At 56.3% G+C, this 13,473-nt stretch overlaps 3 protein-coding genes across 3 annotated transcripts in view; all 3 read right to left on the bottom strand.

Annotated features, from left to right (window-relative positions):
- SCRT1 (scratch family transcriptional repressor 1) overlaps window positions 1-1,171 on the bottom strand; it is a 2,101-nt gene extending 930 nt beyond the window's left edge. The window contains exon 1 of the mRNA XM_065895170.1: window positions 1,057-1,171. Coding sequence (XP_065751242.1) covers window positions 1,057-1,171 — 115 coding nt within the window. The remainder of the gene's footprint in view (window positions 1-1,056) is intronic.
- The window catches only part of DGAT1 (diacylglycerol O-acyltransferase 1), a 27,177-nt gene extending 16,814 nt beyond the window's left edge, over window positions 1-10,363 (bottom strand). Inside the window, exon 1 of the mRNA XM_065895322.1 lies at window positions 10,359-10,363. The gene's annotated coding sequence lies outside the window, so the exon portion shown is untranslated. The remainder of the gene's footprint in view (window positions 1-10,358) is intronic.
- LOC136136947 (WAS/WASL-interacting protein family member 1-like) lies at window positions 1,634-2,769 on the bottom strand. The gene is made up of 2 exons (XM_065895172.1): window positions 2,604-2,769; window positions 1,634-2,325 (listed from the first exon to the last, which is right to left on the bottom strand). Exons 1-2 carry the CDS (start codon window positions 2,767-2,769, stop codon window positions 1,634-1,636), a joined length of 858 nt encoding a protein of 285 aa, XP_065751244.1.
- Window positions 10,364-13,473: the final 3,110 nt, after the last annotated feature.

Here is a 13,473-nt window from a genome sequence, read left to right on the forward strand (position 1 = left end):
CCCCACACAATACAGGCTCTGGCTTCTTCAGGGTTACACTCAGCCTCTCAAACACTGTCAATCCTGGAGTCCCCTCAGGGTGGGTTGCATGCTGACCCAGGCCTGTGCCACCTACTCATGCAGGGTCAGACATGCAGCCACCCAGACACTCTCAGCTAGGGTCACCAGTCACATGGGCGCAAAGCAGCCTCAGAGTCACATGGTCCCATGTAGTGGCACACAGGCAGGCACACACTCATCCAGGGTCACACACAAGCGCACACAGTCACATGGCCACACGCAGTCACATGGGCACACACAGGCTCGCACACAGGCTTATGCTTCTTCAGGTCACACTTGTTTTACCACCCCAGGCTGCTGGCACTCTCAGGCCCCTTGCCTGCATGCTAACAGTTGTCCTTGAATTTGGGCGCCCTTACACAAAGAGCCTCCCCCTGCCTCCAGCACTTTGGACTTCCCGGCCCACAGCCCACCTGCCCACACCCTTCTCCCTGACCCTGGATTCAGGGAAGAAGACACTGCTGCTGCCTCGGCTGGGACCTTTGCCCTGACAGGTGGGCCGCCCCCACTGGACCACATGGCTACTCCCTGGAGCTCATAGCACTTCCCTGATGGCCCTAGCAGGGGGTCCTGGAGGTGTAGCCAAAGAAGAGGAGAGGGCTCCGAAGCAGGCTCAGCTTCCTGAGTGTGGGTTTGCATGCATCGCTAAGTCCTGTCATGTCAGCAGGTGTCCATGCTGTGTCGGTCAGGGTGTGGGTCAGTGTGTACCTTCAGGTACCTCCTGTTCCTGCCCCCTGTTCCCCACAGTCTCTCCTGCATTGACACTCTCGCTGCCCAGCCTTGGCTCTGTTCTGGCCTACCTCTGCCTTCCCCTCTCCCTACCCCCCATCTCCCTCCCCTCCAAGCCCCACTCCAGCCACTGCCTCCTGCTGGTTCTGGTTCCCTCGGGTCTATTTCCTGCGGCCCCTGCTCCCTCCAGCCCCACACTCTGGCCCTCTACCCCTTCCGGCCCTGCCCTGGGCCCCTCGCCGCCCCCAGCCTCATCCCAGCTCACACCTTTCTCCTGCAGTCGCTCGCCGAGGTCGCTTCGGGCGCGCCCGTAGGAGCTCTCGAGGTCTGCCGAGGAGAACGTGTCAAGTTTGACCTTCTTGACCAGGAAGGATCTGGGCATGATTCCTGCGGGGCTCCGGCGCTGTGGGCCTGCAGAGCCGGGACGCGGGGGGGCTGCGGCCGCGGCGGGGCCCCGTCACCATCCGAGGGGCGGCGGAAGCAGCACGGGTCCCCACTCTGGCCTTTGGGTGATGCCGCGCGAGTGCCGTCCTCTCTTCTGCCTGCCTGTCCTGCGTTTCCTCCTCTGCTCCTCGGGATCCCTTTTCTTCTCCTTCCTTCCTTCTCTTCTCTTCTTCTATTCTCTTCTCTCTTCTCCTCTTCTCTCTTCTCTTCCTTCCTTCCTTTCCTCCTCTGGTCCCGGCTCCCCAGCCCGCAGTGCCGCCCCTGGACAGGCGGGGGAGGAGGCTGGGAGGGCGGGGAGGGGGGGAGCGGCTCCGTCCCGGGCCCGGAGGCTGCGAGTGGGTGCAGGGCTGGCCCGGCTCCGCGGCCCCCTTCCCCTCCCCCCCGCCACCGCGGCGGAGCCTCAGTCAGCGACCCCCCATGCCCCCGGAGGTGGCGGCGCCGGGCCCGGAGAACGGGGCGGCGGCGGGAGTGCCGGCAGCTTCAGCACCGCGGCCAGCGCCGGCCCGGCCAGCACCTCGGCCAGCGACCGGGCGGGTAAAGCCGGCGCGAGCTGCGAGGGGCGGGCCGCGGGGGCTCGGCCGCCGGGAGGGGGTCCTTGGAAGGGGGTCTCTGGGAGGCTTGCTTTATTGTTCTGCAGCCGGAGCGAGCGGCGGCGGCGGGCGGCGGGCGGCGGGCGGCGGGCGGCGGGCGGGGGTCCTCGGGGGGAGGGGTGCGCTGGGAGGGCGGGCCGAGGGAAGGTGGGAGGGAGGGACGGGGGCTCCGGGGGCGGGGCTCGGCCCTCCGACAGCTCCTGGGCCCGGCCTCCTGCACCCGCGGCCGCCTCTGCCTGCGGCCCGGCCCAGCCTCCGGCTTTTAAAGCCCAGGAGCTGCGGGAGGGGGTGGGAGGAGTGGGGGAGAGGACGGCGGAAATGGCTGCGCTGGGCCGGGCCCCCGCCAGGATCTCCTGGGAGGGGTCTTGGGGATGCCGCGGCCCGGCTTGTGTGGAGTTCCCCCGAGAGACTCCAGGAACGGAGGCCCAGCTGTCCGCGGCATTGTGGGGCGTGGGGGGAGAGGTGGAAACAGGCCTGGGACCCACGAGCCCGGACTTGGGATCTTTGGGGGAGGAACGCAGGGCGGACCCCAGAATGGTCCGGCCAGTCTAGCTCTCGGGTGTGGAGGCGAGGGATCTGCGGGGGCAGGTGGGGGAGGCGGGAGGCGAAGGAGCGAATGCTGAGGCAGCGAAAGTGCAGTGTGGAAGTGCTGCGCTCGCCCTGTGCCGCAGTGGCTCCCTGCCACTCGGTCACCCGGGCTGACCCCGCACCCGCTGGAGAGGCCTCCTCCACCCCCGCCTTCCTCCCAAGGGCCGGAGGTCGAGCGCAGCGGCGACGCACCAAGCGGGATGTGAAGGGGGAGAGGGGCTGCTTTGCCCTTGCTCCAGAAATTCGGTTTCACTGGTGGTTTTCCGCCCTCCCGCGCGCCTGCAGCTCCCCCACGCGGCCCCGCAACCAGGCGGATAACCCTTCCCCCGGCCGCCCGCCCCGAGTTTGCAGCCCCCATGACGTCAGGCCCAGCAGCCAATGGCTGGCGCGGGGGTGCGGGGAGTTCCGGGCCGCACAATGGCCGCGCGCGAGGACATATGTCCCCAATTAGGGCCCGGCGCCGCCATTGTCCCCTCACCCTCCCCCGCCCGGAGGTTCGGGTCTCCACGCTCCGAGCGCTCCCCAACGCGGCCCTCCGTCCCTGAGGACCAAGGTTACAGGGGTGGCTCCGGGAGTATCCGGGCGGTCCGAGCCGGGAGCCCGTGCGCACCCGGCGCAGAGAGCGGTGACCTTGTGCGGGGCGGCACGGCGGTCCCGCGGACACCTGCCGGGAGCGCGCGGCGGGAGGGCCGCACCGGGGGCGCGCGTTCGGGGGCGTGCCGGGCGCGCTGAGCTCAGCGCCCCGCCGCCTGCCCGGCTCCCCGGTTTCTCCCGCATCTCAGCCCAGGAGCCGAGTGAGCGGGGCTGTGAGCGAGCCAGCCCGGCGCGGGGGCGCGGCGGAGACCACAGGCCCGCTTTGTGGCGGCGGCCCAGGCCGCGGCAGTGGCGGGATATTCATCTTGCGTGGCAGTTGCTCCCAAGGGGCGGGGGCGGGGCGCGGCTGGCCCCTTATCGCAGAGCCGCAGCCGGCGGGGCCCGCAGTGGGGGCGGGGACGGGGATCCCCCTCGGCCGAGCCAGTCGTCCCTGCCCCCTCCCAGGGGGGCCAGGCAGAGGCGCAGCCGGAGGCACGGGCCCAATTAGCATTTTGATTGCGGGACTGGGGGGGGCCCATCTGGACCGAGGCCTAATTACCGGGCTAACCCTCGGGGCGCCAGCGGGACGGGCCAGGCGCACTCCCTTCACCCTGGGTTCCCCGCCTCCCGAACAATCCGCCCCAGTACTGCTCTCGGACCACGTCCCTGTCCCCTTCCGTTATCCCAGTGGCCCTGTCGCTCTGTCCGTGTACTTTTGCTCCTCCACCCCTTCCCTCATTCTTCCACTCCCCTACCCTGTCCTTTGTCCCTCCCTCTGCACCTGTTTCCTCAGTCCCATTCCTCCATCGCCCTTCGCTTTTCCCTCATTTCTGTTCCTTCATCCAGCTTCTCGATTCTTCCATTCCTGGTTCGCTGTCCCAGACCCTGCCTGTCTAATTTCCCCGTCCCCAGGCTCCCAACCCTCTTGACCGACCGGGCGTCAGAGCACCGACACATGTGTCCTACGGCCCAGGCGCTCCCAAGGGGATCATTTAGGCCGCCCTCGCGCTCGCACTCGTTCGGGGTAGAGCCTGCAGCCCCTCGGGGCGCCCAGCGGGGAGGGGCAGCTGGGCCTAGGCCTTGGCCATCAGTCCGAAAAGGCCAGGTTGTGGAGCACACATGCGGCTCGGAAGCAATTACTTAGTCCTCTCCACCCCACCTCCTTTCAAGCACCCTGAGGTCGAGGTCACTGTGTTGCAGGAAGGGGGACCCCTCCCAGGGCCTGAGAGCAGGCTCTTGTCTAATACTCAGAAATGAACTGTCCGAGGAGACACATGTGCTGACAGAGCAAGAGACTTTATTGGGAAGGGGCGCCCAGGCGGAGAGGAGGAGGTTAAGGGACCCCAGGAGGACTGCTCTGCCACGTGGCTCGCAGTCTTGGGCTTTATGGTGATGGGGTTACTTTCTGGGTTGTCTCTGGCCGATCGTTCTGACTCACGGAACTTTCTGGTGGCACATGCAACCGCTCAGCCAAGATGGGTTCCAGCGAGGAGGATTCTGGGAGGTTGGTAGGACGTGTGGACTGGCGTCTCCTCTCTCCTTTTGACTTTTCCTGTATTCTTCCGGTTGGTGGTGGCTTGTTAGTTCCGTGTTCCTTACCCGGATCTCCTGTCGTAAAATAACTCATGCAAATTGTTACTGTCTTTGCCTGGCCAGGGCAGGCGGTTTCAGTCAGTGTTTCCCCTAACAACTCCCCCTTGAGAGACTTCGTACTCAAGATACTTCTTGGGGATTGGGGCAGAGGTCTCTTTCTTCTGTAACTACTTCCTGCTGAGAGGGGGCATAGTGTTGCCTCATAGAGTAAAAGTCTGTCTCCACCTGATCAAAATTTGGGGTGAGGGCTGCAGGATGTGTGACTTTCAGCAATACAAGGACTTGTCTGAAATCACACCCATAGTGTCAGCTAGTTATTTCCTTGGATGTCTGAACCATAGCTACTCCATTTTGACTTTTAATTGTAATTTTCTCCTTCATAGCCAAAGCAGATGTCACCATTAATGATGTTAGTGTTTCTCTAGGTCTGAGAAGATGCAAGAGTTTGGACTCATAAAATCTTCTCCTGAAAATACCTCACTATCTGAAGGCCTGTCCTGCCAGGTTTTCTCAGAGCACAGAGCGCCTCATTCCTGATCTCTACCCTGAATTCCTTTCAGGGGGTGTTGAAGCTCAGTGGCTGTAGTGGCCATTGACTTAATCCTTGCAGAGGCAGACGGCAATTTTCAGTTGGCAGATCCCCTTCAGGGTCATAAATTTCAGCATGGTTTGGGGGGCATTTCATGACCATTTCATCCCACGGTGCTAGGAATGCGTATTCCCAGGTCCGGTGAAGATTTCACTGACAGGCCACTCGGTGTGCCGCTCTTATTGGACTAGGCCTTACGAGTAGCCCCAAAGCCTCTGGACTACCTGTCTAGTCTAGTCTCTTATGGTGCAGGACAATATTCCCTCCTGCTGCTCCTTCCCGTATCCAGACTTACACTATAACCGTCGTTGATCTTATGCGGAACTATACATTATCATTTTGTCAGAGGCTCAGTCACACATTTGGTAATGCAAGAAACAACAATTTTGTAAAACAGGCAATATAAAAAAATTATATGGCTAGCAGATTAGTAAGCTCATAAGCCAGAATGTAAGTCAAGAACTTCCATTAGGTGCAGCCCAGCATACCCCAGTGCGTCTGACTTAGTGTGTTCCGTACCGATCCTTATCTTTAAGGGAACTTATATATTGGCGTTGTCCATAAGGCCCCCAGGCCAGTTTCCTAGTGTTACTAGACTGATTTTCCTTACTAGTAAGATTTAATTGTTCCCAACATAGAGGAGCCTCTAAACTTAACTTACCACGGCCTGGTGTTAACTACATAAATCCAGCCCATGATTGCGGGAGGCCTTATTCCTTGGCGGAAACTCTGCTTGTTGCTCTAAATGAGCTTGAGTAACAGAAGAAAACTCGTGTTTATGGCCAGGGTCAGAGCAGGCATTATTAATTGGCCAGGTGAAGGGATTCTACCTAGTAATATCAATAGTTACCTGAACGTGACTATAATTTTTCTTTTAAAGTAAATTTCCAGGTTTCCCTGGTGGCGCAGTGGTTAAGAATCCGCCTGCCAGTTCAGGGGACATGGGTTCGAGCCCTGGTCTGGGAAGATCCCACATGCTGTAGAGCGAATAAGCCCATGCGCCACAACTACCGAGCTACTGAGCCTGCACTCTAGAGCCCGCAGGCCACAACTGCTGAGCCCCTGTGCCACAACTACTGAAGCCCACGCACCTAGAGCCTGTGCTCTGCAACAAGAGAAGCCACTGCAATGAGAAGCCTGTGCACCGCAACAAAGAGTAGCCCCCGCTCACCACCACCAGAGAAGAGCCCGCACACAGCAACGAAGACCCAATGCAGCCAAAAATAAAAATAAATTAAAATAAATTTTTAAAAATTAAAAAAATAATAAATTAAATTTATTTATTTATTTTAAAAATGTTTTAAAAATAAAGTAAATTTCCTCAGGGCCAACCAATGGGCCTTGGAGTGGAGAAATTCACCAAGGTAACCCAGAAGTACTAGACACAGGTAATTGGTCACAAACCCAACAATTGGACTGATTTTTAAAACCAGCATAGGATCGTGCCCGTGATAGGAGAACATTTGATTCATATGCAAGAAGTCAGGAAAACATTAGAAATGATTGTATGAGTCGGGTCGAGGATCTTGGGCAATCTGTCTGCTTCTGATATTGTCATCTTCTTGCCCTAGTGTGAGTGTAGTTTCTCCTCTGAGCATTGTTTTCAGGTGAGTTCTTTTTCTTTTTAAAATTTATTTATTTATTTCTTTTTGCCGTGTTGGGTCTTCATTGCTGCACGCGGGCTTTCTCTAGTTGTGGCGGCCAGGGGCTACTCTTTGTTGCGGCGTGTGGGCTTCTCATTGCCGTGGCTTCTCTTTGTTGCAGAGCACGGGCTCTAGGCGCACAGGCTTCAGCAGCTGTGACACGCGGGCTCAGTACTTGTGGCTCATGAGCTTAGTTGCTCCGCGGCATGTGGGATCTTCCTGCACCAGGGCTCGAACCCGTGTCCCTTGCATTGGCAGGCGGATCCTCAACCACTGCGCCACCAGGGAAGCCCCTTAAGGTGGGTTTGAGGTCAGCCGTCCTCTCTATAGGCCAGTCCAGTGCAGGGACCCTTTATGAGTGGAAATTAATCCGAGTCAATTCCCTTCAGTTTCACTGTGCATGAGCTAGTTAAGAGTACCTGATAAGCGTCCTTCCGTCCGGGTTGGAGATAGTTTTTTAAATTATGTCTTTTCCAGTGCGCGTAATCCCCCAGTCGCAGGTTGTGGTGCATCTGATCTTCAGCCGAAGATAGATTACTGAGATATGCTTCAGAAACGAACTTAGAGTGGCCTTCAATTAAATTTTACATTAATATAACATAACAGCAAAGAACTATCTGGGAGGTGAGTCTTAGTAAATACAGATCTCCATTAACAAAAGCGGGATTTAACATTCATTGAAACATAATCTTTTTCTCTCTAAAATTACCCTCTTTTCTACCAAATGTAACCAAATTAAGACTAATTTGTTTGCAGAATAAGTCTGGTCTCAGTACTCGGCCTGATGACTTATATAACTGTAACTGATCATATAGACTTGCTGAAATTTTTATAAGGAGTCTCAGACTGGACTTTTAAAAGACCTCTCAGGGCTAGGAAAGTCATGCCAAGGGCTTATCACAGATTTTTGCCTAACAAATATAGGTGAATTCCTCCCTTTTCGAGGTCTCCAAAATACCTTGGGATTTCTGTACCTGCTAGTGAGGTAGCCTTCCTAATTTATCTGACAAAGCTGCTGGGAACCTAAGAGTTTCCAGTCTCTGGAGGGAGCAGATAGGAAAAGATAAATGTTTCAATTCTGCTTACAAAAGTATAATTTACCAAATTTCTGTAAGTCAATGAGTTTGAGGGGAAAGTTTCTGTATACCTGGAAAACACAGATTTAAACCAGTAATTTTTCAGATAGAAACCATAAAAATTATAACCGTATTCACCAGTTCACTCAGTCCTACGTAACTAACCCTTTTTGTTAACAACTTTTTGAAGCCATCAGGTTTTCCATTAGGTTACCCAGTTCAGCATTATGGTCTGAAAGTCAGAAACCTGTATTTATCCAAAAGTCCTTTCTATAAATCTTCTTGAAGAGGAAGCATTTCTGCAAAGGCATTCGAGTGAAACCATAACTGTCTATAATGACAAAAGACTTAAGAAGGCACGTTTAAATCTGATTACAATACAATTGACAAAGAAACTTGATTACTGCTGTGACATACAACACTTTAAGATAATAGCTAGCATAATGACTGAGAACATTTTACCAGGACATGTCAGAATTTTAGGAACTGCCTATAATGTCTAGGATATCTATATTAATAACATTTACCATACAATATAACCTAAGAAGATTTATTACTCATTTGACAATACTTCCCATGTAACTTAACATACCAGATGAACTTAGTTTAATATTTTTCTTCGGGATGTCTCAAGGGCCCTTTGAAGCATCCCAGAGTTAGCTAGAGGTAAAAAAAGGACTTCATTAGAATTTGATTTAGGAAGTTTTGTCAAAAAAAATTAAAAAGGGTTTAGAACACTCAGTCACGAAGGATGAAAGGTCTGTGAAACAATAGTTATTCACTTAGCCAAAGTAACAATAAAGACTTCAAAGGCAAATACAGAACAGATCACTTAAAAGGTAAAGAAACTTGAAATCTGTTATCAAACACAGTTCAACATTTTAAGAAATCTTGTCCTCTTAAGAGAGAGAAAAGCCAAATTCAAGTTTTGCGCCCACTTACATTTAAAATTCTTTTACTTGGGCTTCCCTGGTGGTGCAGTGGTTGGGAGTCCGCCTGCCGATGCGGGGGACACGGGTTCGTGTCCCGGTCCGGGAAGATCCCACATGCCGCGGAGCGGCTGGGCCCGTGAGCCATGGCTGCTGAGCCTGCGCGTCCGGAGCCTGTGCTCCACAACGGGAGAGGCCACAGCAGTGAGAGGCCCGCGTACCACAAAAAAAAAAAAAAAAAACACACACACACAGGCCCGGCCATCCTAATCAGACACTCCCTTAAATACAAGATTGAAGACTCTCAGGGCTTCCCTGGTGGTGCAGTGGTTGGGGGTCCGCCTGCCGATGCAGGGGACACAGGTTCGTGCCCCGGTCCGGGAAGATCCCACGTGCCGCGGAGCGGCTGGGCCCGTGAGCCGTGGCCGCTGGGCCTGCACGTCCGGAGCCTGTGCTCCTCAACGGGAGAGGCCACAGCAGTGAGAGGCCCGCGTACCGCAAAAAAAAAAAAAAAAAAAAAAAAGATTGAAGACTCTCAGAAAACCTCCTATGGAGACACAGAACTTCAGATCCGAGTACTAACAGAGTAAATAGAAATATCTCAGGTCTTCAGAGATTTCAAAGGGAGGAGAGGAGGCCAGGTTGAAAGATGAGGGGAAAGAGGGGGGACAAAAGGGGTGGCCTTACAGACGTCTCCAGCCACCTGCAGACGTCCAACCATTACGGGACTTTTCCCTGGGCTTCCAGGAAGGGAGGACGGGAACTTGGCCCTACCAGAAACCAGAGACCAGACCACACCAGAGCCAGAGTTCGAGTTCTCTGCCCACCGGAGGTGATCAGGCTCCGAGGCCCTTCAACCAGACTCCCGCGTCCAGGACCAGGACAGAAGAAAAAAGGGTAGGATAGGAGGGGTTGAAAGAGGAAAGAGAGGGGGTAGGGGAAGAGGTCAATAAAGTCTGTTGCTCCTTACCCGGTCGGAGCACTCTGGCCAGTCGTCTGCGTCAGGAGGAGACCAGGAACAAAAGGGTCCCAGTTGTGGCCGCTGGGTCTGGTCCATCTGCGGGCGAGCTGGTCCCCGAGTACCCCGAGTGATCAGGATGTCAGTCGTAGCAAAGAAGGGATCCCACCAGAGTTGCCATTTGTTGCAGGAAGGGGGACCCCTCTCAGGGCCCGAGAGCGGGCTCTTGTCTAACACTCAGAAATGAACTGTCTGAGGAGACACACGTGCTGACAGAGCAAGAGACTTTATTGGGAAGGGGCGCCCAGGCGGAGAGCAGGAGGGTAAGGGACCCCAGGAGGACTGCTCTGCCACGTGGCTCGCAGTCTTGGGCTTTATGGTGATGGGGTTACTTTCTGGGTTGTTTCTGGCCGATCATTTTTTTTTTTTTTTTTTGCGGTACGCAGGCCTCTCACTGTTGTGGCCTCTCCCGTTGCGGAGCACAGGTTCCAGACGCGCAGGCTCCACGGCCATGGCACGGCATGTGGGATCTTCCTGGACCGGGACACGAACCCCTGTCTCCTGCATCGGCAGGCGGACTCTCAACCACTACGCCACCAGGGAAGCCCTGGCCGATCATTTTGACTCAGGGAACTTTCTGGTGACACATGCAACCGCTCAGCCAAGATGGGTTCCAGCGAGGAGGATTCTGGGAGGTTGGTAGGACACGTGGACTGGTGTCTCCTTTTGACCTTTCCTGTATTCTTCCGGTTAGTGGTGGCTTGTTAGTTCCATGTTCCTTACCAGGATCTCCTGTCGTAAAATAACTCATGCAAACTGTTATTGTCTTTGCCTGGCCAGGGCAGGCGGTTTCAGTCAGTGTTTCCCCTAACAACTGTGCCCCATGGTGGGGTCCAGCTAGGAGAGGCTGGGAAAGGACAGCTGGAGATACTAACCCCTTTGGAAAGTTTCAGCCCCCTTGCACCGGAGGCCACCTTGAGTCTCTCCCACCGAGAGCTGAGGTATAGGGGGCTTTGTTGCAGGAGACGGGAGTGGGTCCCAAGGCAAGGCCACTTTGGCCTCCGGCGGACCCAGTGGGTTGCGGGGCACTGTGGCACTCGAGGCCGATGCAGGGACCACACCCCGAGGAGCCTCTTGGCCTCAGGGTCTCTGTCCACCAGCCCCACCCTGCCCAGGTTCACACTGCAACAGCTGGGCCCAGCCCCTTATCCATGTCAAATGGGAAGGATCTGGTGTTGGTTCTATGTTCCGCCACCTTCCTCTGCTTCCGTGTGTGCCACTTCCAGGCCTGGCAGGTCTCATGTTACTGAAGAGCCAGACTTTAAGCGGGGACCCCCAGTGCTGTATCCCAAGCACCGTGCCCCCAGCAGAGCCAGGAGCCCTGTGTGTGCCCACCCCTGGGCCCGTGGTCACCGTCTCACCCCCCTCTGCCCTACTCTCTGCCCCAGTGGGCGTATCTGGAACCAGTTCTGCCTTCACCCCCCTAACCTATATTGAACATCAATCTGTGCTCTGAAGCAGGGGCAGCAGACACTGATCTCTGTGCTCCTAGAGCCCACAGTCCAGCCCAGGAAACAGGCGAACCAGTGAAAGCTTGGACGGTGAGAGCAGGCACGGGAAAGACTGGGAGGAGACAAGCAGTGGAGGGCTACTGAGACCGAACAGTGCTGGGGGAAACAACCCGTGCAAAGGTCCTGAGGCCACAGTGGGAGGAGTGTGGGCAGAAACCCTAGGCCAGAGAAGGGCAGGTGCATGAGGGAGAGCAGTAACAAGTTGAAGAAGGAGAGGAAGGGGGCAGAGACTAAGCCTGTGAGGTGGTTATGGGCTTTGGCCTCTATTCCAGAGGTGATGGGATTCTGTGTCTTTCAGGAACAGCAGGGAGGCCAGTGAGGGAAAGCAGAGGGGTTGAGTTTATCCAGGTGAGCTACTGAGAGGCATGTGAATCAAGGGGCGTGCAAGGTAGGGGTGGCAGTGATTGTGGAATCTAAACCAGATGAGAAGAGGGTGACGACACGTCATCCTGGGGCTGTGGGGCGCTGGAGGCAGCAGTGAGCTGGGAGGGGTGATGGGCAGGGAACCGGCGTTGAACCGAGGTGCCGGGGCGGGGTTGGGGGGTTCCTGGAGGTGACAGGGTCCAGGGCGTCGTTGAGGCAGAGGATGAGGTCACTGGCAGGAAGAAGAGGTCAACACCGAGGGGCAGGGCGCTGAAGGGTGGCCCACGGGAGTTCAGGCCTGATGCAGCGGTGCGGCGACGCCTCGGCAAGGACTGGGGTGGGGGGTGGGTGTGGCCGACGGGCGATTGACGCGTCAGCCAGGACTCTTGTGGGAAACAGGGGCTGCAGGCTGCAGGCTGCAGCAGGAAGAGGGGTCGTGGCACTTCCAGGCCTGGGGTGAGGCGGGGAGAGAAAAAGCAGCCCCGGAGAAGGCTGGCGGGAAGGGAGCAGGGAGGAGGGGCCGCGGTCGGGGCTGAGGGCGTGGGGGGATGCTGGAGCCTGGCCCCGGGGGAGGGTGTCAGGACTGGGGGGCTTTACTCCTAAACCAGTGATGTGTGCTGGGAGGGGCTCATTGGAACAAGGGCTTGAGGCGGACCTGCTGGGATGGGAGGTCTGAGCCGCAGCAGGGAGGCCAGACCACGAGGCAACTGAAACCGGCTACCTGAAAAAGACCAGGAAAAACAAAGGGTGAACATCAAGGTAGTAGAAAATGAGTGCAGTAAATTCAGCAATGGTTACTATTCTGACAGTAGGAACAAGTAGTATTAGGTGAACTTGTACAGAGCAGGAGCTGGTACTCCCAAGGGGTTAACAGGAGATTTACTACACAAGAAACGAGGCCTCGCCAGAAAAGTCATGCAAATTAAACAATGAAAATGTAAATTCAGGGTTTTCGGTGCGGGGGGGGGGGGGGGGGTTGTTTGGGGTTTTTTTACATATTATTATAGAAAATATCAGACATGCACAAAAGTGTAGAGAGTCAGACCATGTGACTGTCACCACCACCACCTAAGACCAGTTCACGGCCAGCCTGGTTTCCTTTTTGCCCTCCCCCCATCGCAAAGCGCCACTCTTCCCTTAGGAGCTAAACAAAGACGGGAGAGCAGGCGGCCTGGCTGTTGTGTGATGGAGCCCCAGCCTCGTGCTGTGAGTCCGTCCAGCCCTACCTGGGGGCACCAGAGGTATGACTGGGCCCTGCCCCCTTCCTGTTTGGGGCAGGGTGTCCCCTTAGCCTCCTGCGTCCAGGGTCTCCAGCTGGCTATATGAGAGGCCAGCTGCCCCAAAGTGGCCCAGATCCCTCCTCAGTCCAAGGGATCCAACTGCCCGACTCGCTCACAGCCTTGGTCTCATTCAGCCTGAGCCTGAGCTGGAACCTCCCATACGCTTCAGACGCCTCCGTGTTCCCGAGTCAACACAGGCATCTGTCCTATCCAGACACAGGCCACTAGTGTCCCCTACAAGACTGTTCTTTGGGGAGTTTTAAAGGAGACACGGCGTGGGGAGGGGGGCAGGAGAGTGAGCTCTGGGGGGGCGGAGGAAGCGGGGAGAAAGTGACCAGAGGGACTGCAGGGCAGTCCCACCAGGGGGAGGCTCTGGCAGTAGGGAGTGGACTGCCACCCCTCCTACGCTCCACAGAAGCTTGGCATGTGGTGGCCTGGCAGCCCCGCACTTCCTGATACAGTGTGGACCTCCGTAACCTCACCTTCC

Source organism: Phocoena phocoena, chromosome 17, assembly GCF_963924675.1.
Source record: "Phocoena phocoena chromosome 17, mPhoPho1.1, whole genome shotgun sequence".
NCBI classification, from domain to species: domain Eukaryota; kingdom Metazoa; phylum Chordata; class Mammalia; order Artiodactyla; family Phocoenidae; genus Phocoena; species Phocoena phocoena.

Bases quoted from the DNA above. Each gene is read 5' to 3' on its own strand.
- LOC136136947 (XM_065895172.1), bottom strand. From the start codon at position 2,769: ATGGGGGCTGCAAACTCGGGGCGGGCGGCCGGGGGAAGGGTTATCCGC. The intron at 2,326-2,603 runs GTGCGTCGCCGC...CCTCCCCCAAAG, and splicing joins CCCCCTTCACATCCCGCTTG to ATCCCAAGTCCGGGCTCGTG.